At 37.0% G+C, this 25,688-nt stretch overlaps 1 protein-coding gene across 1 annotated transcript in view; it reads right to left on the minus strand.

Moving 5' to 3' along the window:
• The window catches only part of Cnbd1 (cyclic nucleotide binding domain containing 1), a 411,690-nt gene that overhangs the window by 60,381 nt on the left and 325,621 nt on the right, over positions 1-25,688 (minus strand). Inside the window, 1 exon segment of the mRNA XM_055603581.1 lies at positions 983-1,050. Coding sequence (XP_055459556.1) covers positions 983-1,050 — 68 coding nt within the window.

Below are 25,688 nucleotides of genomic sequence, written 5' to 3' on the forward strand. Positions count from 1 at the left end.
TGCATGCAGAAAGGGGAGGGAGGGTGGGATCGGGAGGGGAGGAGGGAGGGGCTTATGGGGGAATACAAAATGAATAAAGTGTAATTAATAAAAAATTAAAAAATAAAAAAAAGAACTAGATGAATGATTTACCTTAAAAAAAAAAAAAGTCACTTTAGGCATTCTAGTCCTCAAGGACCTAGCAGGCCTAATCCATTAAAGCCGATTCCATCTTCATTTGACGTCTCTACCATTTTCTCATATCACATTTTTATAACATAAGATCGGCCACATTTTACATAGATAGCAGCTCCATGCACATTTAGCCCATTTGGGTTCTAGGTTATTTTCAAGAGGACTAATGCCCTTCGCACAGAAGAGCTTCTGCAGGCCCCTCTGGAAAGCTGTGGACTTCAGGTTCTCTATATGCTTCAGGTACTCAGTGAGACAGTTAACATTCTGGTATGCACTAAGCCTCTATATCTTTCGCAAGCACATTACAAATGTATTTTTACACAGACTGCTATGCAAATACATATATGTGAAAATGTATAGATATTCGTATATATGTGTATATATGCATATATATGTGTATGTATATTGCATCCATGCTATTTACATAAAATATACAAAGTAAACTAAAATGCCAAAACAAAATCAATCACCTCTTTGAAGTTTCAAAGTTTATAATCTTGCTTAACATTGTAAAAAATTTTTTAAGAAAGGCTGCCTACAAACACAACTTTGTGACAGTTGTTCATAATAAATGTTGCAGCCTAAATACTCAAACTTTAAAATGCTACTACAGTAAAAGCCAGACACAGAAGTGATGAATTATTACAAATACTTTTTTAAAGTTTCCTATTGTTTTGATTTTAAATAATATGCCATATTACAATACCTTTAATGGGAAAGTCACAAGGCATTGGAACATCATAAATCATTATTAACATCTAGTTCCTGAAACTAATGATATTCACTATAATATGAACATTTTTCTTACATCTGTCAGATGGCCAAAAGTTGGTTTTGCTGTTTGAATCATAAGCTCCTTGATCACAGGGTCCAGTTCTACAGAGAAATGAGATAAATAATAAGAACATTATCAAAAAAAATTTAAGCTCATAAAAAATGCAAAACATTTTTGTTTATTACTTTTTCAAAATAAAATTGATATATTGATTCATTCCAAATCACTTCACATCATCCCGCAGAACTGGAACGTAAGTCATTCAGTTTAAATGTCTTAATGTACACATTCATAATCAAAAATTAATATGATTTCTGGCCTGCTCTTAAAAAAATCACTTCCATGACAGAATATAAAAATACTGTTTGTTTTATTTCTTAAAGAATTCTTGAAAAGGGCAGGAAAGAGATAAGGGAGGGAGGGTGGGGTTGGGAGGGAATGAGGGAGTGAGGGATCTGGATTCAGCTGGGATACATTGCTAATAAAAAGTAACTAATAATAAAAATTAAAATAAATAAATAAATAAATAAATAAATAAATAGAAGAATTCTGTGATCCAAATTAAGAGATATATAATTTATGCTTCAAATGTTTGTCTTTTTGAGGGTAAAAAGTTATTTTTAATCATACTACAACTAGAGTAGCCTATGCTGCACCTGGAAGTACAGAGGTTGTGTGACTGCAAACATTTGGGAATTTTCTAGAACATGAAAGAGGTCAAGGATTTCCATCTTCCTGCCAGGATTCAGACACAGCACTTGGTTAAGACACCAAGAAACAAGTGTATTCTGAGTCCCATTTGGGGTAGAAACTGCCTCTGTGTCACCTGATGAAGCTGACAGTCAATGTTTTAAAAGACAGGGGATGTCTGTTCTGAAGACAGAGGAGAGTAAAGGCTTCAGACATGCCAAAAATAAAGAAAATAATGCATAAAACAGAAAAAGGTGTGCAACACCATGATTCTTTTTTTGTCTTTTTAAATTTTTTTCTCCTTCAGAATTTATTCATTGTATATCCCTCATCTCCATCTAGTCCCACCCTGCCTCCCTCTTTCCCACATCCCCTTCCCCTAGTCCACTGAACAAGGGAGTTCTCCACTAGTGTCATCTGCCCATAGCTTGTTCTCCACTAGTGTCATCTGCCTGGACCCTCTTCCTCTGTGGCCAGGCAATACCACATCATCAGGGGCAAATGAAGAAATTACCCCAGAAATTGACATATGGGATTCCATAAAATTAAACTTCTTTTGTATAGCACAGAAAATAATCACTACAGTTAAAACATAGACTACAGAAAGTGAAGAATCCTATGAACTACGCTTAAGATATTAAATTAATATCTAGAAAACAAATAATTAGGAATAGAAAAACACACACAAGGACAATCATGCTAATAATAAATGTGCTAATGAATAGGCAGTTCTCAAAATTAAAAGTGGTTAATAAATAACCGAAAATGTTTTCAACATCCTTGGACATTAGAAAAATACAAATTAAGACAGCTTTCTCACCCCAGTCAAAAAAAAAATTACCCTGTAGAAAACAAATAAACAAATGTCTGTAGCAATGTAGGAAGAGAATAATCCTTACGTACCTCTGCAGAAGTCACTATGGACAATAGCATGCAATATTTTTAAAAAAATAACCTTAGAACTACCATACTATCCAGATGGACCATTATTTGTTACATACATGAAGGATACATATAGGATATATATGTGTATTGTACACACATCAATTCATGTATCTTTTACAATAATTATGGACCATAAACCTAGACATCATCAACAGATCAACTGGTAAAATGTTTGGTGTGCAAACATTAAAACTTGAGTTTAATCCTCAGAATAACTAAAATAGCAAGTTCTGGTCCCATGCTTATAAACTCCTAACTTGAGGGCGGTTGCAAAATTATCCCTGGCCCTCACTAACTAGTCAGGTGAACTTATTTGGTGAGCTCAAGAGCAATGAGAGATATTGTCTCAAAAAATAAGGTGGGGAGCACTATAAATTGATAGACAAAATTATCCTCTTGTAAATTCTTCATATGTAAATTCTTCATTAGATTCTGCATATACCCATATAGCTATGCAACCTATGAGCATATATGCACACACACACACACACACACACACACACACACACACACGATTGATGGATTTCTAAATTAAGTAAATTATGTCACCACACACTTTACATACCACTGTCCTTAAATATGTCACAATTTGACAAATGATAACTTGGTCTCTTGGGAAAACTAAGCAAAGAGCTTTGTCAGGATTTTAGTCAGAGACTATCCAACTTGATGTTAGGTTAGAACAAATACTTAAACATGACTAAGATACTGTTTCTGCTATTGTTAGTTAACATAAGACATCTAGAGTTGCATAAGATTTGCCTTGACTTTGCGATTTAATGTCTAAATAGAAATATCATTTCTCACAATACAGGCTACCAGCATTTTACTCATTGTTTCTTATATGCTAACTTTCCATTATCTATGTCATAATACTGCATTTAACAATTTAGAAAATGAAATAAATTATATATTGTCTCCAAATCAAGAATTTGTAGAATGACCAGAATAACATAACATTTAAATATTCTAAATAATCAGATTTCATTTAAATGTAGCTCAACTCATTGAAAAAGCAGAAGTCAAAGTGCAAAGAACATATTTCTGTGTGTCAGTTGACTATGGCACATGGAATTTTCATGCCTTTATAAACTTAACAGACAGAGATGGGTGCAGAAACGCCAGGTGATTCCATTTCAGTAATTATGGTAGTCATAAAAGAATTATTGTTTCCTCTGCTTTATAGTCTCAGAAAGTCCTGAGGAGGAACAGCTGGAAAAGTAATGTCAGATTGATCTGCAGGATGTAATTCAAAGGGTCCTGCTGTTAGCCGATTTCCCCACAGAAGAAGGCCCTGAAGAGTTGACAGATTTTCATGAGCATGTATGTGGGCTTTAAAGCTCACTGACTGTGAAAGAAATGGGCTATATCTACGCTCAGTCTACAGAAAAATAACAGTTTCTGGGAAGAGATACGTAGTGCTTCCCTTTCATTCTAACCATGCAGTGAAATGCACACATTTTTGGTTATTTAACTAATCTTAAATTTGTGGAATTAAGTTGATGAATTTATAGAATAAATACCACAACACATGCACACACACACACGCACAGTATGCCTGCCGCAGCCTGTTTGTGAGGTGCTACGCCCATGCACATGTGACTGCTTTTGAGATTGGGCAATAATTTTTCTCATAATGTCCTTGTCCATTTGGAGTGGAAGAGGTACAATGGGTCTGGTTTGTAGCACAAAAAACTATCAGCATCTATTCTATGTAAGGGTTTATGCAGAATTCATTCACGTCTTTCTTAAATGCTTCGTAAATTTCATGAGTTAAAAACAAGGAGTATGGTCAGAGTATCTTAAATTAAATATTAAGTTATTTTCATAAATAATATTATTCATTTTAATGTCTGTTGTGATTTTTCTGGTACTTCTGTTTCTAGAATTTTCTTAATTTCGTCTAAACGTTTAAATTTATTGGCATGGGTAATTATAGCAGCCTCTTTTGGTTTCTAAAAGGCTTGTTCTACAAGGCTCAGGGTACACATGTATGTGGGTGTTTTCCATGGCCGGGGAGGACACCAGATCCTCTGCAGCTGAGGTGTAAGCAGCTGTGAGCTGTCCTAGGTGGGTTCTGAGAACAGCTTGGGTCCTCTCAAACAGTGGTACATCCATATTCTTAACCCTGAAGCCTCCTGTACAGCAAAACCAGCTTTATTAGTGCAGAACAGCACAGCTGTAGATACTAGGCCCAAATAAGCCAGATAATTTAAGTTTTTTGTTCTAATTCTGTGAGTAGTTAGTTTTAATTTCTCTGTGTTTTAACAGTTTACTTACTTGGAAACACATTTTTTAAACTCCTTTAATCCCAGCAAATGGGAGGCAGAGGTAGGTGGATCTGTATGAGCTCAAGGCGAGACCGGCTTACATAGTGAGTTCAGGACAATCAGAGGTATGTAATGAGACAGTATCTCAAAAAAATGACAACAAAAAAAAAACTACATAAATAAAATTTAAAGCTTTATGCTGTCAGTTGGTATTTCCTTTGCTTATTTGCTCTTTGAGTTTCATAGCTAGAAGCTGTCTCCACAGTATGACATCAATGTCTATAATCATGTTACTTTCCAACTGCTTTATAGATTTAGTGATGGTGTTCCAAGACTTCATTCATTTACCTTATTTTTGTTAATGTTATTTAAACATAAACTTAGTTTTAAACTAGTGTATTTGTCTAACCACTGCTTTGTTTGTTTGTTTGCTTGTTTGTTTGTTTGTTTGTTTGTTGGATGGATGGAGCCAGGCCTTATGATAAGGAAGCTGAGGTGGTAGGCTCACAGGTTCCCTGGGGTTTGCCCTCAGCTGCAAACTGAATTCACCACTGTGGGAAGCTTCATGAACCCAGGCTCAAAAGATTAAGAGAGGCCTGGTGTTGTAGCTAGATGGTAAAGCGCTAGCCTAGCTAGCACTCATGAAACCATACCTTAAATTTTCAGAGAAAGAGAGGGAAAAGTTAATCAACGTCTGAATTGTTATTTGTTTTGGAATCTTCATTAAATGGTGAGTTTTTATTAATTGATAGTTGAATACCACAGAATAAGGATGACTGTAATTATATGCTGGGCTATACAGTCAGAAACATGATCTGTCTTACTTTGATAGTCTATTTCAACATATTTTTGACTGTTCTGGGTTCTTTAGGTTTTTATATGGGTTTTTAGGAACTTTTTTGTCAATTTATATACTCAAAGAAATGGGGATGTTGACAGAGTTATGGCAAATTTGCTATATGATCTAGGTAGTATTGCTCTCTTACCACAATGTTTCTAAATTTTTGCAGAATACATTGTATTTTCAGTTTTTAAATCACTTACTTTCTTATTTTTATCGCTAAATGTACATTTTTTATTATTATCATAAGTTACTTTTCTTAGGTTCAATTTTGCTTCATCATGACTGATTTGTAGAAACATAGTTTTACCCAATGTAACCTGACCATTTATCAGCTCACTTATTATCTCTCATGGCATTTGTTCGTGAATTCCTTGATAATTTTTTACATAAATAACTTTCATCATCAAAACAGAATAATGTAGCTATACTACAGTGTGGATATATTTGTGGCTAATTCCCTAAGAAGGTACATTTATTATACTTGTAGTTCTTTTAGGATTTGATCACATGGACCTTTTGGCTTTTTTCTTATAATATTTCATATTCTTCCTGTGCTCCAGTTTCCTTCAGACCTCTCTCTCCTTACTCATTCAGCTCCATATTCTCTCCCCTAAATGAAATCATCTATTCCTCAGCATGCAGCCTGCCCTGAGGTATAGCTGATATACCCAGTCTCACCCCGTTGAAGGAGACTGATTTCCCCTTCTAGCAGCAATCAATTGAAAATAGCTTCTTGGCTCCGTATGGACTTTGTGTTCACTTCCCTTTCTCAGTGCCAGAATTTTTGTTTGGTTTGAACATGTACAGGAATAGTGCTTCCTCAAGATCCAGCCATACCACTCCTAGGCATATATCCAAAAGATGCTCAAGTACACAATAAGGACATTTGCTCAACCATGTTTGTAGCAGCCTTGTTTGTAATAGCTAGAACCTGGAAACAGTCCAGATGTCCATCAGCAAGGGAATGGATACAGAAATTATGGTACTTTTACACAATGGAATATTACTCAGCAATTAAAAACAAGGAAATAAAAATAATTTTTAAAAAGACTTAAGAATAGGTCAAAGTGAAAATATTGTCCATCACAAATGGGACATCTATACCCTATCTCCTCCCCAAAGCTCAGAGACAGTTACAGAATAGTGGGATAAACAGCTGTGAGAGGTAGATGTTCTATGAAAACAAAACAAAACAGCGTCTACCTGACATGACAAGACCATTGCACTAATGAACTTACACAAGCATGTCTGCACAAGACCAGCATAATACCAAGCCAGTCCAACAGTCTATCATGGAAGGTGAAAATATTCATGTTGTATGACAAAACCTTCCCTAGGGAGACACAGTTCTACTCATGCCAGATAGGGAGCTCACAACAGACTAAAATACAGATGCCACCAAAGTCCAACTTGGGGAACCGATAAGTTGCATTGACAGTAGTTACAGGAATATGAGGGATTACTTATAGGAGCAGAAAAGACTCAAAGAAAGAAGATACTTGATAAACCACCATCAGATGAAAGGGGAGGAGGTCTTCCCCAATCAGTGGACTTGGTAAAGGGCAAGGAGGAGATGAGGGAGGGATGGAGGGTAGGATTGGGAGGGAAAGAGGGAGAGGGATACAGCAGGGATACAAAGTTAACAAACTGTAACTGATATTAAAAAATAATAAAAAAGAAAAAAAACTCAAGAACTATGAACAAATGAATCACCTAGTGCAATATTTTTTTGTCAGAAATTCTGTAGTCTTTAAAAAAAGAGTAATTTTTATATAATAAATTTTCTAACACTGAAAAAAAAATCTGTATCACCAAACAAACTCTTGCTGACAGTTGACAAAATCTGGGAACGTGAAGCATACAGCACAGCCTACATGCAGTTTGACAAGTTGAAGAATGCCCCTTCTAGGTGAATTAAACCTGTGTGGTCTAAACCTCTTCTAGGCAGAGCAGCTGCTTTCTGCTTCTTCCAGGAAGTTGGTCTAGTCTTGTTATTTTTACAATTTACCTTCTTTACTCTTTTTGTCTGTTTGAGACAGGTTTTCTCTTTGTGCAGCATGGCTTTCCTGGAACTCAATTTGTAGGTCAGGCAGGCCTTGAACTCACAGAGATACACCTGCCTCTGCCTACCAAGTGCTGGATTTAAAGGTGTGCACCACCACACCCACTGCCTTGTTTACTCTTGAAGGAAGGAGCCTAGTTAATTTGGTCAGTTTTGGGAATTCCTGGATATTTGGAGTCATTTACATTACTGCTTAAGGAGCTTCCCTGCAGATGGAATGGTTCAATCTCAGCAGACTCAGCTGCATCCCAAAATGCGGTTCTTTGAACAGTTGGTGGTTGGTGGGAGATTATTGGGGTTTTTCTAAGGTGTGTCTCTTGGGAGGTCAACGGTCTTGCAGTGGTCCATCTTCACCTCAGGAGTACATAAGTGGATGAATTGAGCTCAATGAAGTGCTTTTTAGTTTATTTAAGTGGGAGCAGAGCTGGGAAGAACTGGACAAGGAGCAGTAGTGAATAAAACTCTCAAAGGATTAATATGTGTATTTAAGTTGCATCATAATAAGGACAGATTAAAAAGGGAACAAAAGTTTCTAACTTATCTCAAGCAAAGCTTTTTTTTTCATTTCTTAATTGTAGTTTTGTAGGCTATATTTGTTGTTTAGAGTACTCATGTGATAAATATTTCATACTGTTTTGTACTTTTAATAGTTCACGTCACTTCTGCTCCTAGGAAGCTCTGTATGTGTGTTTTGTCTTTTTACATTTATTATTATTGAGTATGTCTATTATTTGAGGGAGAGTACATTTACACCAAGGCCTGCAACTGGAGGACAACTTCGTGGCACTTGTGACCTTTCACTTTTACATCAGTCCCAACAATTGAACTAAGGCTCCTGGCTGGCACAGCAAGTGCCATTATCCACTGAGCTACCTTTCCTCCTCTTCGTTACTATACTATCTGCTTCTATTTGTTCTCTGTGGTGTTATCCTTTTATTTTCTGCATTTTATTATTTAACAATATTTTCATTTTTATTGCATTATGCTAGTTTCATAGCTACCCATTTCTCTTTAGCATATATTTATTATAAACATTGATAGGATTCATTATGACAGTTTAAAAAAACTTTCCCTAGAAATTAAAACATTCATTATTTTTACAATATTATCCTGTTTATTCGCTAAAAATAGACAGAATTTACTTAAGTATAAAAATGAAGATTCTTTTTTAGGGTACATTATATAGATTTTCCACATAAATTTTATAACTTTTTCTATTATCATAAAAAAAATACTTAAAATTGGTTCCCTAAGTAAAAGCTGTAATAGATCCATGCTCTCTTTCTGTTTTAGCAAACACACTCCCACTGTTCATCTTAGACTCAATGAAAGTGTCACACATTCACTGGTTAAATATTTGGAATTTTATACTAATTTGGAATGGAAAGCTTTCAGAAGCATATGTTGTGTTTGTCATTGTATGTGCGTGTGTGTGTTTCTGTGTGTGTATGAGAGAAGGGGGTAGGAAGAGACCTGTTTTAAAGTTTTATAATAATATATTTAATTAGCAGATCTGAATAATACTTGTTAATTTACTTACTACCAAGTAACTTCAAGAACAGAATACATAAAGAACAGAATACCATATATGGAAATGTTGTTTTTATTTCCTCAGATGAGGGGATGCGATGAGAGCTCTTCCCAAGCCTTTCCAGGCCATTCTGGAGTCTCAGTGGCTGCCCCTCAATTAGATGCCACTTTCAAACATGGGTGCTTCCTTCTATACATTAACGTCACCTACACTGTTTGGGATTAAAAGTGTGTTCTAAGGGTGTTAGGAAATGATGTAGTGAGTTGAAACCCAAAGTAGGTTACTTTATACTAGGCTAATTATCTAAGCAATTGGTGTAGGCAGATCTTGACTTCATTAGTCATATCCCTCTTTTTCTCTATTTGCAATAGTGGCATATACTTCTGGGAAATATTCACAGCATTCCTTGAAGAGTTTTATGAAGCATTCTACATGTTAGCATGTAGAGGGGGTATGGAAACCATAACACATCTTGACTGAAGGGTCTGAAACAGTGTTTCTAAAAGGGACACTGAAAAATTTCTCTAGAGTAATATTTTTAATTAAGTAATTTTTGTGTCTTGTGCTTTTCAAGATTGTTGTGACTTTTATATTAGTACTTAATCTGCCATATTTAATATCTGCATGAGATTTCTGAAAAGCTATTTAGTAAGAAATAAAAGCTTTAACTCAGTTGACTTGAATTTCTTCTTGCTTGAATTTCATGAAATAGATAAGAGAGTGCTTATATTCCTTTGGGCATATCTGTACAATATGATTTACAACACACACACATACAAACACACACAATGTGTGTATGTGAATGAACAGTTCTATTCAGTATTCATCCTCAGGAATTTCTCCCCTGAGAAAAGTTGCCCAGGGAGTCTATCCTGACTTCCTTTCTCATTGTCATTCTTTGCATCATCTGCAGGTATCTGAATGTCACCTCTCCACTTGTTTTCCTAGAACACACTAATTACAGCACACTTCTAGTCGAACAAGCAGAAACTTCTTAACATAATACATGAAATCATTTAATTTAATACTCACAAACTTTTCCAGTATCAAACATGGAGATGATAATATAGAAAACAATATACTTTCTCAGTCAAAGATTATGTTTTTCTTTCTGTTCCTTTGCTCACACTATATTTTTACATGTTTCTTACTACATTTGGGTGCCATAAAAACTCAGCCTAAACTTTAAGTAGTAAGAAATTATTGATATATATTATTTACAGAAAATGAGGTTCTCAAAGTTTGTCAGCATACTATTGCTCTTCTGTGTTAGGACAAAGAAAAGCTTTCCAAGGAATTTAAACGTACCTTGCAGGGTATCAAAGAAGATGATGAGACTTATAGTCAAACTTTGGACAGAATGCAAGGAATCTTATGAAAGAAGGGGGAGATAGTAAGACCTAGAGAGGACAGAAGCTCCACAAGGAGAGCAACAGAACCAAAAAATCTGGACACAGGAGTCTTTTCTGAGACTGATAGTCCATCTAAGGACCATTCATGGAGATAACCTAGAACCCATGCACAAATGTAGCCCATGGCAGCTCAGTGTCCAAGTGGGTTCCTTAGTAATGGGGACAGGGACTGTCTCTGACATGAACTGATTGGCCTGTCGTTTGATCACCTCTGCCTGAGTGGGGAGAAGCCTTACCAAGCCACAGAGCAAGGCAATGCAGCCAGTCCTAATGAGTCCTGATAGACTAGGATCAGAGGAAAGGGGAAGAGGACCTCCCCTTATCAGTAGACTGGGGAAGGAGTATGGGTGGGGAAGAGGGAGGGACACTGGGATTGTGAGGGGAGGAGGGGGGAACTACAGGGGGGATACAAAGTGAATAAACTGTAATTAATAAAAATAAAAATAAATTTTAAACATAATAAATAAATAATAAAAATAAAAAATGTTATATATATGTGAAAGTAATTAGAACTGGGTCACATGCCATTTCCTCAGCCAGCTGTTCACAGGAAATGAATGTCCCTTCAACCCTTCAGAGATACGTGTCGGTACAACTTTATCAGAGTATAGGAGTATTCTATTATATGGAAGTGAAAACTAGTATTTTTCACTAGTTAAACACCACACCCAGAAAGGCAAAAGTGGAAAAGGGAACAATGCTCATTAGTATGCTCCCATGAGTTTATAGCACATATCAGCCTCAACAGCACATTGAGAAAGAGGATTTTGTGCTCACTCCAAAGATATCTGAAACTTCTTGTCTTGCAGCAGTGATGAAAACACTGTTCTTCCTTTCTCTAGCTGCATATCTAATATGGGCACCATATGCTTTTCCAGTTTGGAGAAGTCAAACCTTCAGCAATATTTTCTACTTTGGTGTAAATTTAGGAGATCAACTATCCCTTTAGAAATGAAATATTCTAGGGTCTTATCTGAGATACTATATTGATTTCAAAGTAGTTATAACTTAAAAAAAAGGCTTCCACTTGCTTGGTTAGTGTCACCCCAAGGTACTTTATGTGGTTAGTGGCTATTGTGAAGGGTGTTGTTTCCCTAATTTCTTTCTCGGCCCTTTTGTCTTTGGTATACAGGAGGGCTTCTGATTTTTTTGAGTTGATTTTATATCCTGCCTCTTTGCTGAAGGTGTTTATCAACTGGAAGAGTTCTCTGGTTGAATTTTTGGGGTCGCTCATATATACTATCATATCATCTGCGAATAGTGACACTTTGATCTCTTCCTTTCCGATTTGTATCCCCTTGATCTCCTTTAGTTGTCTTATTGCTCTGGCTAGGACTTCGTACTATGTTGAAGAGGTATGGAGAGAGTGGGCAGCCTTGTCTTGTCCCTGATTTCAGTGGGATTGATTTAAGTTTCCCTCCATTGAGTTTGATGTTGGCTATCGGCTTGCTGTATATTGCCTTTACTATGTTTAGATATGTGCCTTGTATTCCTGATCTCTCCAAGACTTTAAACATGAATGGGTGTTGGACTTTGTCAAATGCTTTTTCAGTATCTAAGGAGATGATCATGTGGTTTTTCTCCTTTAGTTTGTTTATGTGGTGGATTACATTGATGGATTTCCGTATGTTGAACCACCCTTGCATGCCTGGGATGAAGCCTACTTGGTCATGGTAGATGATATCTTTGATGTGTTCTTGGATTCGATTTGCAAGTATTTTATTGAGTATTTTTGTGTCAATGTTCATAAGAGAGATAGGTCTGAAGTTCTCTTTTTTTGCTGGGTCTTTGTGTGGTTTAGGTATCAGGGTGACTGTTGCTTCATAGAATGAGTTTGGTAATGTACCGTCTGTTTCTATTTTGTGGAATAGTTTGAGGAGAATTGGTGTGAGCGCTTCTTTGAAGGTCTGGTAGAATTCCACGCTGAAACCATCTGGCCCAGGGCTTTTTTTGGAGGGGAGACTGTTAATGACAGCTTCAATTTCCTTGGGAGATATAGGGCTGTTCAGTCTTTCTACCTGATCTTGACTTAATGTTGGAAGATGGAATCTATCAAGAAAAGTGTCCATTTCATTTAGATTTTCAAATTTTGTGGCATATAGGCTTTTGTAGTATGACCTAATGATTGTTTGAATTTCCTCTGTGTCTGTAGTTATGTCACCCTTTTCATCTCTGATTTTGTTGATTTGGATAGATTCTCTCTGCTTTTTAGTTAGTTTGGCTAAGGGTTTGTCTATCTTGTTGATTTTCTCAAAGAACCAGCTTTTTGTTTCATTGATTCTTTGAATAGTTTTATTTTTTTCTAATTGATTGATTTCAGCCCTGAGTTTGATTATTTCCAGCCTTCTGCTCCTCTTGGGTGTATCTGGTTCTTTTTTTTCTAGGGTTTTCAGTTGGGCCATTAAGTTGTTTGTATGTGCTGTTACAAATTTCTTCTTGCAGGCACTTAGTGCTATAAAATTTCCCCTGAGCACTGCTTTCAGTGTGTCCCATAAATTTGGGTATGTTGTGCCTTCATTTTCATTGAATTCTAGGAAGTCTTTAATTTCTTTCTTTATTTCTTCCTTAACCCAGCTGTCGTTGAGTAACAGGTTGTTCAGTTTCCATGTATGTGTAGGCAGTTTGTTATTTCTGTTGTTGTTGAGGTCCAGCTTAAGTCCATGGTGGTCAGATAGAATACAAGGGATTATTTCAATCTTTTTGTATCTGTTGAGGCTTTCTTTATGACAAACTATATGGTCTATTAAGATTCTCAGCTTCATATGGAGAAACAAAAAACCAGAATCTCCAAAACAATCCTGTACAACAACAGATCATCTGGAGGTGTCTCCATCCCCGATCTCAAGTTGTACTACAAAGCAATAGTAATAAAAACTGCATGGTATTGGCATAAAAACAGAAAGGAGGAGCAATGGAACCGCATAGAAGACCCAGAAATAAACCCACACACCTATGAATACTCGATATTTGACAAAGAAGCCAAATCCATTCAATGGAAAAAAGACAGCATCTTCAACAAATGGTGCTGGTCCAACTGGATGTCCACATGCAGAAAAATGAAAATAGATCTATATTTATCACCCTGCACAAAACTAAAGTCCAAGTGGATCAAAAACCTCAACATAAAACCAGATACTCTAAATCTGTTAGAAGAAAAAGTGGGGAACAGCCTAGAACTCATTGGCACAGGAGACAACTTCCTGAACAGAACACCAACAGCACAGGCTCTAAGAGCAACAATCAATAAATGGGACCTCATGAAACTGAACAGCTTCTGTAAAGCAAAGGACGCTGTCATCAAAACAAAACGCCTGCCTACAGATTGGGAAAGAATCTTCACTAACCCTTTATCTGACAGAGGACTAATATCCAGTATATACAAAGAACTAAAGAAGCTGAAAAGCAGCAAACCAAGTAATCCAATTAAAAAATGGGGAACAGAGCTAAACAGAGAATTCTCGACAGAGGAATGTCGAATGGCAGAGAAACACTTAAAGAAATGCTCATCCTCATTAGCCATCAGGGAAATGCAAATCAAAACGACCCTGAGATATCACCTTACACCCATCAGAATGGCCAAGATGAAAAACTCAAGGAACAACACATGCTGGAGAGGTTGTGGAGAAAGGGGAACCCTCCTCCACTGCTGGTGGGAATGTAAACTGGTACAACCACTCTGGAAATCTATCTGGCGCTTTCTAAGACAATTAGGAATAGTGCTTCCTCAATACCCAGCTATACCACTGCTAGGTATATACCCAAAGTTTGCTCAAGTACACAAAAGGGATATTTGCTCAACCATGTTTATAGCAGCTTTATTTGTAATAGCCAGAACCTGGAAACAACCCAGATGTCTATCAACGGAGGAATGGGTACAGAAATTGTGGTATTTTTACACAATGGAATACTACTCAGCAATCAAAAAGGAGGAAATCATGAAATTTGCAGGCAAATGGTGGAATCTAGAAAAGATCATCTTGAGTGAAATATCCCAGAAGGAGAAAGACAAACACGGTATATACTCACTTATATAGACCTATAAGATATAATAAACATAATGAAATCTATACACCTAAAAAAAGATAATCAAGAGAGCGGACATGGGGTAAGATTATCAATCCTCATTTTGAAAAACAGATGGGATACTCATTGAACATTGACAAGAGTCTACTGAGCGCATTGGAAAGACTCTAACTAGCGGTGTTTTCAAAGCAAAGACTCGTGACCAAACCTTTGGCAGGGTGCAGGAAATCATAAGAAAGAAGGGGAGTTAGACTGATGAGGAAAGGATAGGAGCTCCACAAGGACCAAAGATATCTGGGCACAGGGTCTTTTCTGAGACTGACATGCAACCAAGGACCATGTATGAATGTAACCTAGAACCTCTGCTCAGATGTAGCCTGTGGTAGCTCAGTAACCAATTGGTTTCCCATAGTGAGGGGAACAAGGACTATTTCTAACAGGAACTCAATGGCTGGCTCTTTGGTCTCCCCACCCCCCAAGGGAGGAGCAGTCCTGTTAGGCCACAGAGGAGAGCTTTGCAGCCAGTCCTGAGGATACCTGATAAAACAGGATCAGATGAATGGGGAGGAGGTCCCCCCTATCAGTGGACTTGGCAATGGGCACGGTGGAGATGAGGGAGGGAGGGAGGGACTGGGAGAGAATGAGGGATCAGGACACGGCTGGGGTACATAGTTAATAAAATGTAACTGATAAGAAAAAAAATAAAACACGAAAAAAATAAAATAAAAAAATAAAATAAAAAATAACAATAAAAACATAGCTCAAAAAAAAAAGGCTTCCAATGCATTTGTTTTGCTGTATTTGGTTGCCTATCAGGATGAAGAGATTGTATTTATGAATAGACATTGAGTGCTGAAGTTTGTAGCACCACTACAAGCTTTTGTGCAATAAGTACTCTCAGCCTCACAGGCGAATGAATATAAACCAGAAAAACCAAACCTGACATGTGGCTCAGTCCTCTAGGCTACATTTCAGAAACTTCTTTAAGAAGAAAGACAGAAAGACTCTTTTTTTTTTTTCAGAAATCATCTAGGGGCAGTATTTGAAAAACACAGAGCTAAAAATCACTTTCTAAGATAAATTAATTAAATTATAAATCCAAAGACTGGCAAGATCATCTAGTTTTATTTTCAAAAACAATCAGTAGTTAAAGCAAATACACTCTTTTAATCAAGCTTATTTTAAAAGTACAGACTTACCTGTTTCTTAAACTTATCTTTTAATAGGTATTATTGTACCATTCAACATATATTAGATTATAATACATTTTCCTTATATGTACAACTAAAGAAGATAAACAAGAAAGAGGACCCTCCAGATCTTTCATCTCCCCCTTCTTTCCTACGATTCCCTGCACTCTATCCAAAATTTGGCTGTAAGTCTCAGCATCTGCTTTGATACCTTGCTGGGTAGAGTCTTTCAGAGGTGCTCTGTGGTAAGCTCCTGTCCTGTTCCTTGTTTTCTCCCTTAATAGTGGCTGCAAAGATAATCAATGCATTTTAACAGCTGATATTTTTCTACGGAGACCTAAATAAAGACTTCCCTGTGATTTTAATGTGCCCATGATATAACTAGACACTGCACTGAATACTTAGTGGTTTTCTACTCAAGAATGGTAGAATCTTTCAGCAATCTAATGTTACATGTCACAGAGAAAGTATTCCAGCAATTCGGTTTGGAGCTCAGTTTCTCAATGGTGTTCTGAATAAGAAACCAGGAAAATGGGGTCTGTTTGAATAGGTGGAAAATGTACCTAAATGTATGGGCAATTAATGGGAAGCTTGCAGGGTTTTTAGGAATCCTATATTCACTCTGAGACAAAAACTAAAGGGAAGTGGGGTCCAGTTCAGATTTTTCTGTGGAAACTATTCTCTGTAAGGTGGTTTTATCAGTCCTATAAGCATGTAATTATCATGTTGACACATATTTTGTAGCTCCAAATATTGTTTCCCTCATAATGTACTCAACTGTGTCTTGCCAGCAATACTTTTCTGACATCACTTTTACTGTTTGGAAAAGTGCATATGGAAAATGCTTTGTGTAAATAAAGGATAGTTGAGGTTATTCAAGTTAAACTCAATGGTTCTAATATTTGACTACTTCCTCAATAGATGAGTTTTAAAATCATTGTAAATTCAGCTAACTTCTCTGTTCCAGAAACCATGATCTAAGTCATACAATCTTTGTATCACTAGCACATATCAACCATTAACATGCCAAGAATTGTTTAGAACAGCTTTTTTTTTTTACAAATTATGATTTAGATTCATGTATGGAAAATATGGAATGTTACTTCTGGTCCAATTTGTTGGATAAATTTGCTACAGGACAAATCTTTGAGAAATTGCTGCTTGTTTGTTTTGCTTATGACATGACAGGGTTTTATATGTAGTATAAACTGACCTTGAATTTCTAATCCTGCCACTTCTACAAGGGTGTTCAAATTACAGGAACATCTCACTAGGCCAGGCAAAAATGATACAGTTTAGAGCAGATTTAAGTATTATCCAAGATAAAACAGAATATATATGAAGTCCTTGCAGTTTATTTTAAAGCTAAGACTTTAAAAACAAAAATCAAACTTCTTTCTTCTATAAATGTGTGTCTTCTATTAAGAGTCTAATTCCCTGATGAAAAACAAAAGCATGGGGAGGAGAGGATTCAGGAAGGATAATAAGTTATCCTAAAATAATACAATCACTCACTTCTGTGATACCTAATGCAAACATTGCTCAAAGCAGAAAAGTTGTTTTTAAATACTTGTTTTTTAAATTCCAAACTTCACATCTATGTATAAAATAAACACATCAATAATAAAAATAAAATCTGTTTGTTTTCCCTCTTTTACATAGGGTCTTGTTACATTGCTCAAATTATCTATATACCTGCATAGCTCACGCTGTTTTAAATGCATAATCTTCTGAAATCCATCTCCTGAGTGTTAGTATTATAGGCGTGAACCATTGTGCCCAGTTTTATCATTATATATTAATCTTTACCTGTTAAATGACTAGATAACTAAAAATAAGATACAAAACCAGAATGGAGTGGTCCATTGCAATAAATTAAATGAATACAATAGGGGAAAACCTGGTTCAATTAAATTAAGCATTAAAGAAAGATAGTTTCTACCAGGCATGGTAAAATTTGCCTTTAATCCCAGGACTTGGAAAGCAGTGGCAGGCATATATCTCTGATTTTGAAGCTAGCATGGTCTTTCCAGTGAGTTCTAGGACAAGCAGAACTATATAGAGAGATGCACTCTCAATAAATAAATAGGTAGGTAGATGATAGATAGATTGACAATAGATAGATGGATGGATTAATGGATGGATAGACACACAGATAGATGGATGAATGGATGGATGGATAGATAGACAGATGATAGACAAATAAATGAAAAGAAGAAAATGATATAAAAAATCTCTTGACAGTTGAAAATAAAGTATTCTTTTTCACATAATATATAGGTCTAAAAGTTGTGGCTGCAATATCTGTATGTTTGGTTTAGATTTACTGCCTCTCTTAGTGTGGAAAAGAGTCCTAACAGTAGAGTTAAAGCCCAATAAGTCACAGAGAAAGTTTTCAAAAGCATGGAGAAGCCTTAGGCAAAATGCAATTGCTGCCTAATACAGGAAGCAAGGGTGACATGGCAATTTTAAACTTCTAGAAAAGGGATTATAGCCAGCCCATAGTCCTCCTAAAACCTGTGATGATAAACGATGCACTTCAAATAAAACAAAAGGAGAATGGGTTAGATAATTTCTACAAGGTTGATTATGTAAAACAATATATTATTTTAGGGAAATATACACAACAGAATGAAAACATGTTGAAGAGCATTTTTCAGGGTTGAAATGGACCAGTACAATGTATGTTTCAGTGCAGATCAAGCATGCAACAATCAGATAGGTTCGGAGAAATATGAATTGTATTTCAGATAAAAATCAAGAAGATAGCTTATAAACAAGTTTGTGGAAAACTTTGGAACTTTTATTTTCTTTCCAGGTCTATTTTCTCCAAAAGATTGAGTTGAAAAGTAGGTTTCAGTTTCTGGATCACCTCCCTCTGGCAAGGTAGCCTTGCCAGACCACAGAGAAAGAGGATCCAGGCAGTCCTGAAGAGACCTGATAGGCTAGGGTCAGACCTGATAGGAGGGCGGAGGACCTCCCCTACCAGTGGACTAGGTGAGGGACATGGGGAGGGAGGAAGTGGGAGAGGAGGACTAGGAAGAGATGGGGGGGCTACAGCAGGGCTACAAAGTGAATAGTTTGTAATAAATAATAATAATATTTATTTTCATTATAATAATTGTTACTATAAAGGAAAAAAATGATCATCAAAGTTACCCTAAAACACCAAAACTTTTAAAAAACCAATACGTACTTAGGTTATATACTAGATTTTTTATTGGATTATTTTTTGTCTGATATCTAGTTTTGAAAGTCTTTATATATCCTCAGAGAGGAATAGAGAGATGTTTGAAACAGAAAAAAAAAATATTGTATACAGTTCCATAGGCCATGATGAGTATAGAATGATATCCTAGAGCACAGTGTTGATTTACAACTATTTGTTACTCTCTCATTCCATTGTGCTTAATCCTCATTCAGAAGGACAAACAGGACAGACATTGGGGGTAGGAGAAGACAAGGGACAGGACAGGAGCCTTCCACAGAAGACCTCTGAAAGATTCTACCCACCAGGGTATGGAAGAAGATACTGAGATTCATAGCCAAACTTTGAGCAGAGTGCCAGAATCCTTTTGGAAGAAGAGGGAGATAGAAAGACTTGAGGGGACAGGAACTCCACAAGGAGAACAACAGAAAAAAAAAGCCTGGACCCAAGGGCCTCTGCATCTGCTTTGATACCCTGTTGGGTACAGTCTTTCAGAGGACCTCTGCAGTAGGCTCCTGTCCTGTTGCTTGTTTTTTACTTCCATGTCCATTCCATTTGTCTTTCTAAGTGAGGATTGATCATCCTACCCCGGGTCCTCCTTCTTATTTAGCTTCTTTAGGTGTAAAGATTTTAGTATGTTTATCCTATTTATAGGTCCACTTATAAGTGAGTATATACTGTGTGTGTGCATCTGGGATACCTCACTCAGGATGATCTTTTCTAGATACCACTATTTCCCTGCAAATTTCATGATTTCCTTGTTTTTAATTGCTGAATAGTATTCCATTGCGTAAATGTATCACAATTTCAGTATCCATTCCTCCATTGAGAGACATCTGCGTTGTTTCCAGGTTCTGGCTATTATAAATACAGCTGCTACAAACATGGTTGAACAAATGTCCTTGTTGTATACTTGAGCATATTTTGGATATTTGCCTAGGAGTGGTATAGACAGCATCTTCAACAAATCGTGCTGGTCCAACTGGATGTTTACATGCAGAAAAATGAAAATAGATCCATATTTACCACCTGTACAAAACTAAAGTCCAAGTGGATCAAAGACCTCAACATAAAACCAGACACACTAAATCAGTTAGAAGAAAAAGTGAGGAAGAGCCTTGAACTCATTGGCACAGGAGACAACTTCCTGAACAGAACACCAACAGCACAGGCTCTAAGAGCAACAATCAATAAATGAGACCTCATGAAACTGAAAAGGTTCTGAAAGCAAAGGACACTGTTGTCAGAACAAAACGACAGCCTACAGAATGGAAAAGGATCTTCACCAACCCTATATCTGACAGAGGGCTAATATCCAGAATATATAAAGAACTCAAGAAGTTAAAAAGCAACAAATCAAGCAAACCGATTTAAAAATGGGGTACAGAGATAAACAGAGAATTCTCTGTAGAAGAATATAGAATGGCAGAAAAACACTTAAAGAAATGCTCAAAATCCTTAGTCATCAGGGAAATGCAAATCAAAATGACCCTGAGATTTTGCCTTACACCCATCAGAATGGCTAAGATCAAAAACTCAAGTGACAACACATGCTGGAGAGGATGTGGAGAAAGAGGAACTCTTCTCCATTGCTGATGGGAATATAAACTTGTATAACCACTTTGGAAATCAATTTGGCGCTTTCTCAGACAATTAGGATATATCTTCTTTATACACATATTTTTTGGGGTTTTTTTGTGTGTAGTAGATATCAAGTTCTTCTAGGTGAAATATTTTTAAATGTTAAAAAGTCATTTAAAACATACTTGTTATATGTTTTAATTGGAAAATTATTACCTTGTAAAGATTGTCTCAAAATCTTGCACTTTTGTCAGCTGTATGACTCAGGGTAGTGCTTTCCAGTTGCTATAACAAACACACCAAATCCTTAGATGCTTAATTTAATCAAGTTTTTTTTGTCCCACTTAAGCAAAGTTCAATACAGATGTTCCCAGATGAGCTATTCTGCTGGACAGATTCATTAAAAAAAAAAAAAAATTCCAGGCTTCAAATTCCCACTGTCTTCTAATTTTGTTTTGGAGAACTTCATTTCCAGACACTGAGTGAGATCATGGAAGACCATATGCTTCATGGCCAAATAGTAATGAGTTCCTTCTATGCTGCTACTCAGTGTCAGTGACATTACTACAACATAACTGAGAGAGGCTGGCAGATTCACTTTCCAGTGTGCATGGGAAAAATAAAGGAATATTTTGTCAGCAAATAGCCAGTTTCTGCCCTCTAAGCTTTGCCTCACAGGACTCTTAAATGTGTGCTGAGTGAAATAGTCCAGATGCAGAGAGAATAATGTCCTGTGTTCCTACTGTATGTGGATGTTTGCATCACGTCTTTAGAGTTGTGCACTTAATTTGGAGTCCATGCAGAATCCAGGAAACTGGAAGGAGACTATTAGTGAGAAGAAAGAAGAAAACTTTTATGGGAGATAAACCTTCCATCATGGAAGAAAACTCAGAAGACAAAAGATATTGGAAAGAGCAGTGAAAATATTCCACCATCCTGCAGCGAAACTTAGTAAGTTAAAAAAATAAATAAATAAAATAAACACGAAAACTTTAGGAAGTCCCTAAAACTAACCAGATACATTAGGCCCCTTCCTTTTCAAATTAATATAAGCATTAAGAACTGTGTAGAGACTCTGAGGCGAGCTGAAATGTCGAGATGAGATTGAGACCAGCCATGCAGCATGGAGGAGGCAGAAAAGCCAAGTAACCTAGGGACCAACTTAGCTCCCTGGAAGAGGCTCACACCACCTAAGCTGTCAGAGAGAGACACTCTCCTACCTGATGTGCTGCCTGAAAGCTGTCCACTGAGTACCATGTTTCCATGTTCTGTGAGTCTGCCAAATATTTAGGTGGGTTCTATTGATGCAATAATAATTTCTGCTCCTGAAAATAACCCCACCCATAGTTCCTGTAAGTAACAAACAGGCTCATTAATTCACTATTTAGACTTTGGTGGCGTTTCTACTTTGGTCTGTGATGAATAAACATTTCTTCATGCCTCCTTAGCAAGAGTGTCACACAACAGAGAGAGAGACTAGTAGAACACAAGTGATATAATGAAGAAAAGAGGAATAATGAAAAGGTATAGTTAAATTAATATAGACACAGGAAAGGAGGGCAGAGGAGGGAATAAATGTAATGATGTTTGGAAATGACACATGTACTCCCACTATTTTATAAGCTTTATGTATAATACAGCTTAATATTATATATGTATTAATAAATATATACATAGTATAATTGAAGTTATCCTATCAGTTATTATGCTTATGCCAGAACACATAAGTTGCCAAAATAAAACCCCATTGCCAGGTATGTGATAAATCCCCTCAAGTGTTTGATCAGAGGTACCCTGGAAACCACCAGAAAAACACAAGCTACTCTCATTGCTCTTGGTCACCCAGCAAAACTCGGTAATAAGACCTCACTGGTGAAGGCACCAAAATACACTGGTGACAGTACATGGACAAATCTCATCAATACTTACCAGAAATCTATCTGCGGGCTATCTCTCATAGAAAAAAGATTAACAGTCTCGTCCAATTGTGAATCCTATGAACTGAAATGATACCTACTATGACAAGATATGCCCATAAGTACTGCCTTGGTATGAATATAATATGAATAACCAACTTCTTTCAGATTATGTATAAGTCCCAACATACACATGTTCAGTACTGCAAAATCTTACCAAGAATCCATGGTTGTGGAGATCTTGGGCTCCAGGGATGAACCTACTACAAGTTTACTAAATGTGCATCACATGAAATTGTCCACTAAATTCAGAACTCTGTACCCACAGATTAGTGCCATTCTAAGAGCTCAACAGAGGAGTTTATGCAATAAATGATACAGAAATTCCAAACCCTTTAAACTGAACAGAATAAGTGGCTGTAGAGTCACTGTAGGTCAGAAATGGGACTTCTATATCATACCCTTCCCCCAAACTTCAGGTCCATCACAGAAGAGTGACTGGAAAGATTTTAAGAGATGAGCATCAGGGTATCCAGAGGAAAAGAGAGTCTCTTGGATATGACAGGATCAGTTTACTTTTGAATGTGCAGAAAATCTGCACAACATCAATCTAGTCATGATTCTTACATGTAGCAGCAAGGCACTGATGAGCCCCCACCCCTGACTGAAAAGCTGTAGACAGGGCTTATCAGAAGAGGATGTATTTTTTAGGTGTGTAGGTCAACCACTTTCTAGTGAATGGCCCCACATTTGGAAGTAAATGGACAGCACAAATTGTGGTAGGTGAGTTAAGATTTAAACAATAAAGGAGAACAAAAATTTTGGAAGATAGGAAGTTAAGAATAGGTATGAAGGAGAATTAAGCATCTTTCCTAGGGTACTCCTTTTTGTTAGCTTCTTTAGGTCTGACGATTTTAGTATGGTTATCTTAGATTATATGGCTAATGTACACTTATATGTGAGTATATACCATGTGTGTCTTTTTGGATTACCTCACTCAGGAAGATCTTTTCTACGTCAATCCATTTGTTTGCAAATTTCATGATTTTCTTGATTTTAATAGCTGAGTAGTATTCCATTGTATAAATGTACCACAATTGTTGAATCTATTCTTCTTTGAGGATCATCTAGATTGTTTTTAGATTCTGGATATTACAAAAAAAAAGTTGCTATGCACAAAACTGAGCAAATGTCCTTGTAGTATGTTTCAGATATATGCCCAGGAGTGGTATAGCTGGATCCTGAGGTAACACTATTCCCAGTTTTTTGAGAAAATGCCAGATTGATTTAGAAAGTAGTTGTACAAGTTTACATTTCTACCAGCAACAGAGGAGGGTTCCCCTTTCACCACATCCTCTCCAGAATGTGTTGTCATTTGAGTTTTAATCTTACCCATTCTGATGGGTGTGAGATGGAATCTCAGAGTCATTTTTTTATTTTCATTTCCCTGATGACTAAGGAGCATTTCTTTAAGTGTTTCGCCACTATTTGATATTCCTCTGTTGAGAATTCTCTGTTTAGCTCTGTACACCATTCTCCAATTGGATTATTTAGTTTCAGGATAGACACCAGAAGTGGTAGAAGAAAGGAACAGGATGAGAACCTACCACAGATGTCCTCTAAAAGTCTCCACCAAGCAGGGGATCGAAACAGATGCAGAGACTCACAACCAAACTTTGGACAGAGCACAGGGAGTCTTATGGAATAAGGGGGATATAGAAGGACCCTGAGGGGACAGGAGCCACGCAAAGAGACCAACAAAGCCAAAAATGTTGGACCCAGTGGGGCACTGCGGAGACTGATACATCAACCAAAGACCATGCATAGAGTGGAACTAGACCCCCTGCTTAGATGTGACCCAAAGACAGCTCAGTCTCCATGTGGGTTCCCTAGTAACAGGAGAAGAGACAATCTCTGGCATGAACTCGGTTGCCTGCTCCTGGATTACTTCTCCCTGGTGGGGTGACCTAGCAACCCACAGAGGAAGAGGATAAAGGCAGTCCTGATGATAGGCTAGGGTCAGACAGTAGGGGAGGAAGACTTCCCCTATCAGTGGACTAGAGGAGAGGGACAGGGTAAGAAGAGAGAGGGAGGGTGGGACCAGGAGGAAATGAGGGAGGGAGCTACAATTGGGATGAAAAGTGAATAAATTGTAAAATATCCCTAGATGCTGAAAAAGCATTTGACAAAATCCAACATCCATTCATGTTTAAAGTACTGGAGAGATCAGGGATACAAGGCACATATCTAAACATAGTAAAGGCGATATACAGCAAGCCTATAGCCAACATCAAACTGAATGGAGAGAAACTTAAAGCAATCCCACTGAAATCAGGGACAAGACGAGGGTGCCCACTGTCTCCATATCTCTTCAACATAGTGCTGGAAGTCCTTGCTAGAGCAATAAGACAGTGGAAGGAGATCAAGGGGATACAGATGGGAAAGGAAGAAGTCAAATTATCACTATTTGCAGATGATATGATAGTATATATGAGTGACCCCAAAAACTCTACCAGGGAACTCCTACAGCTGATAAACACCTTCAGCAAAGTGGCCGGATACAAAATTGACTCAAAAAATCAGTAGCTCTCCTGTATACAAAAGACAAAAGGGCTGAGAAAGAAATTAGAGAAACAACACCATTCACAATAGCCACAAATGACATAAAGTACCTTGGTGTAACCCTAACCAAGCAAGTCAAAGACCTGTATGAAAAAAATTTCAAGTCTCTGAAGAAAGAATTAGAGGAAGATATGAGAAGATGGAAAGATCTCCCATGCTCATAGCTTGGCAGGATTAACATAGTAAAAATGGCCAGCTTACCAAAAGCAATCTACAGATTTAATACAATTCCCATCAAATTGCCAACACAATTCTTTACAGACCTGGAAAGAAAAATTCTCAACTTCGTATGGAATACCAAGAAACCGAGAATTGCTAAAACAATCCTCTACAATAAAAGATCTTCTGGAGGTATCTCCATCCCTGATCTCAAGCTGTACTATAGAGCAACAGTTATAAAAACTGCATGGTACTGGCACGGACACCTGATTTTTGACAAAGATGC

This window comes from Psammomys obesus, unplaced genomic scaffold (assembly GCF_907164565.1).
Source record: "Psammomys obesus unplaced genomic scaffold, mPsaObe1.curated_primary_1811, whole genome shotgun sequence".
In the NCBI taxonomy this organism is placed as follows: domain Eukaryota; kingdom Metazoa; phylum Chordata; class Mammalia; order Rodentia; family Muridae; genus Psammomys; species Psammomys obesus.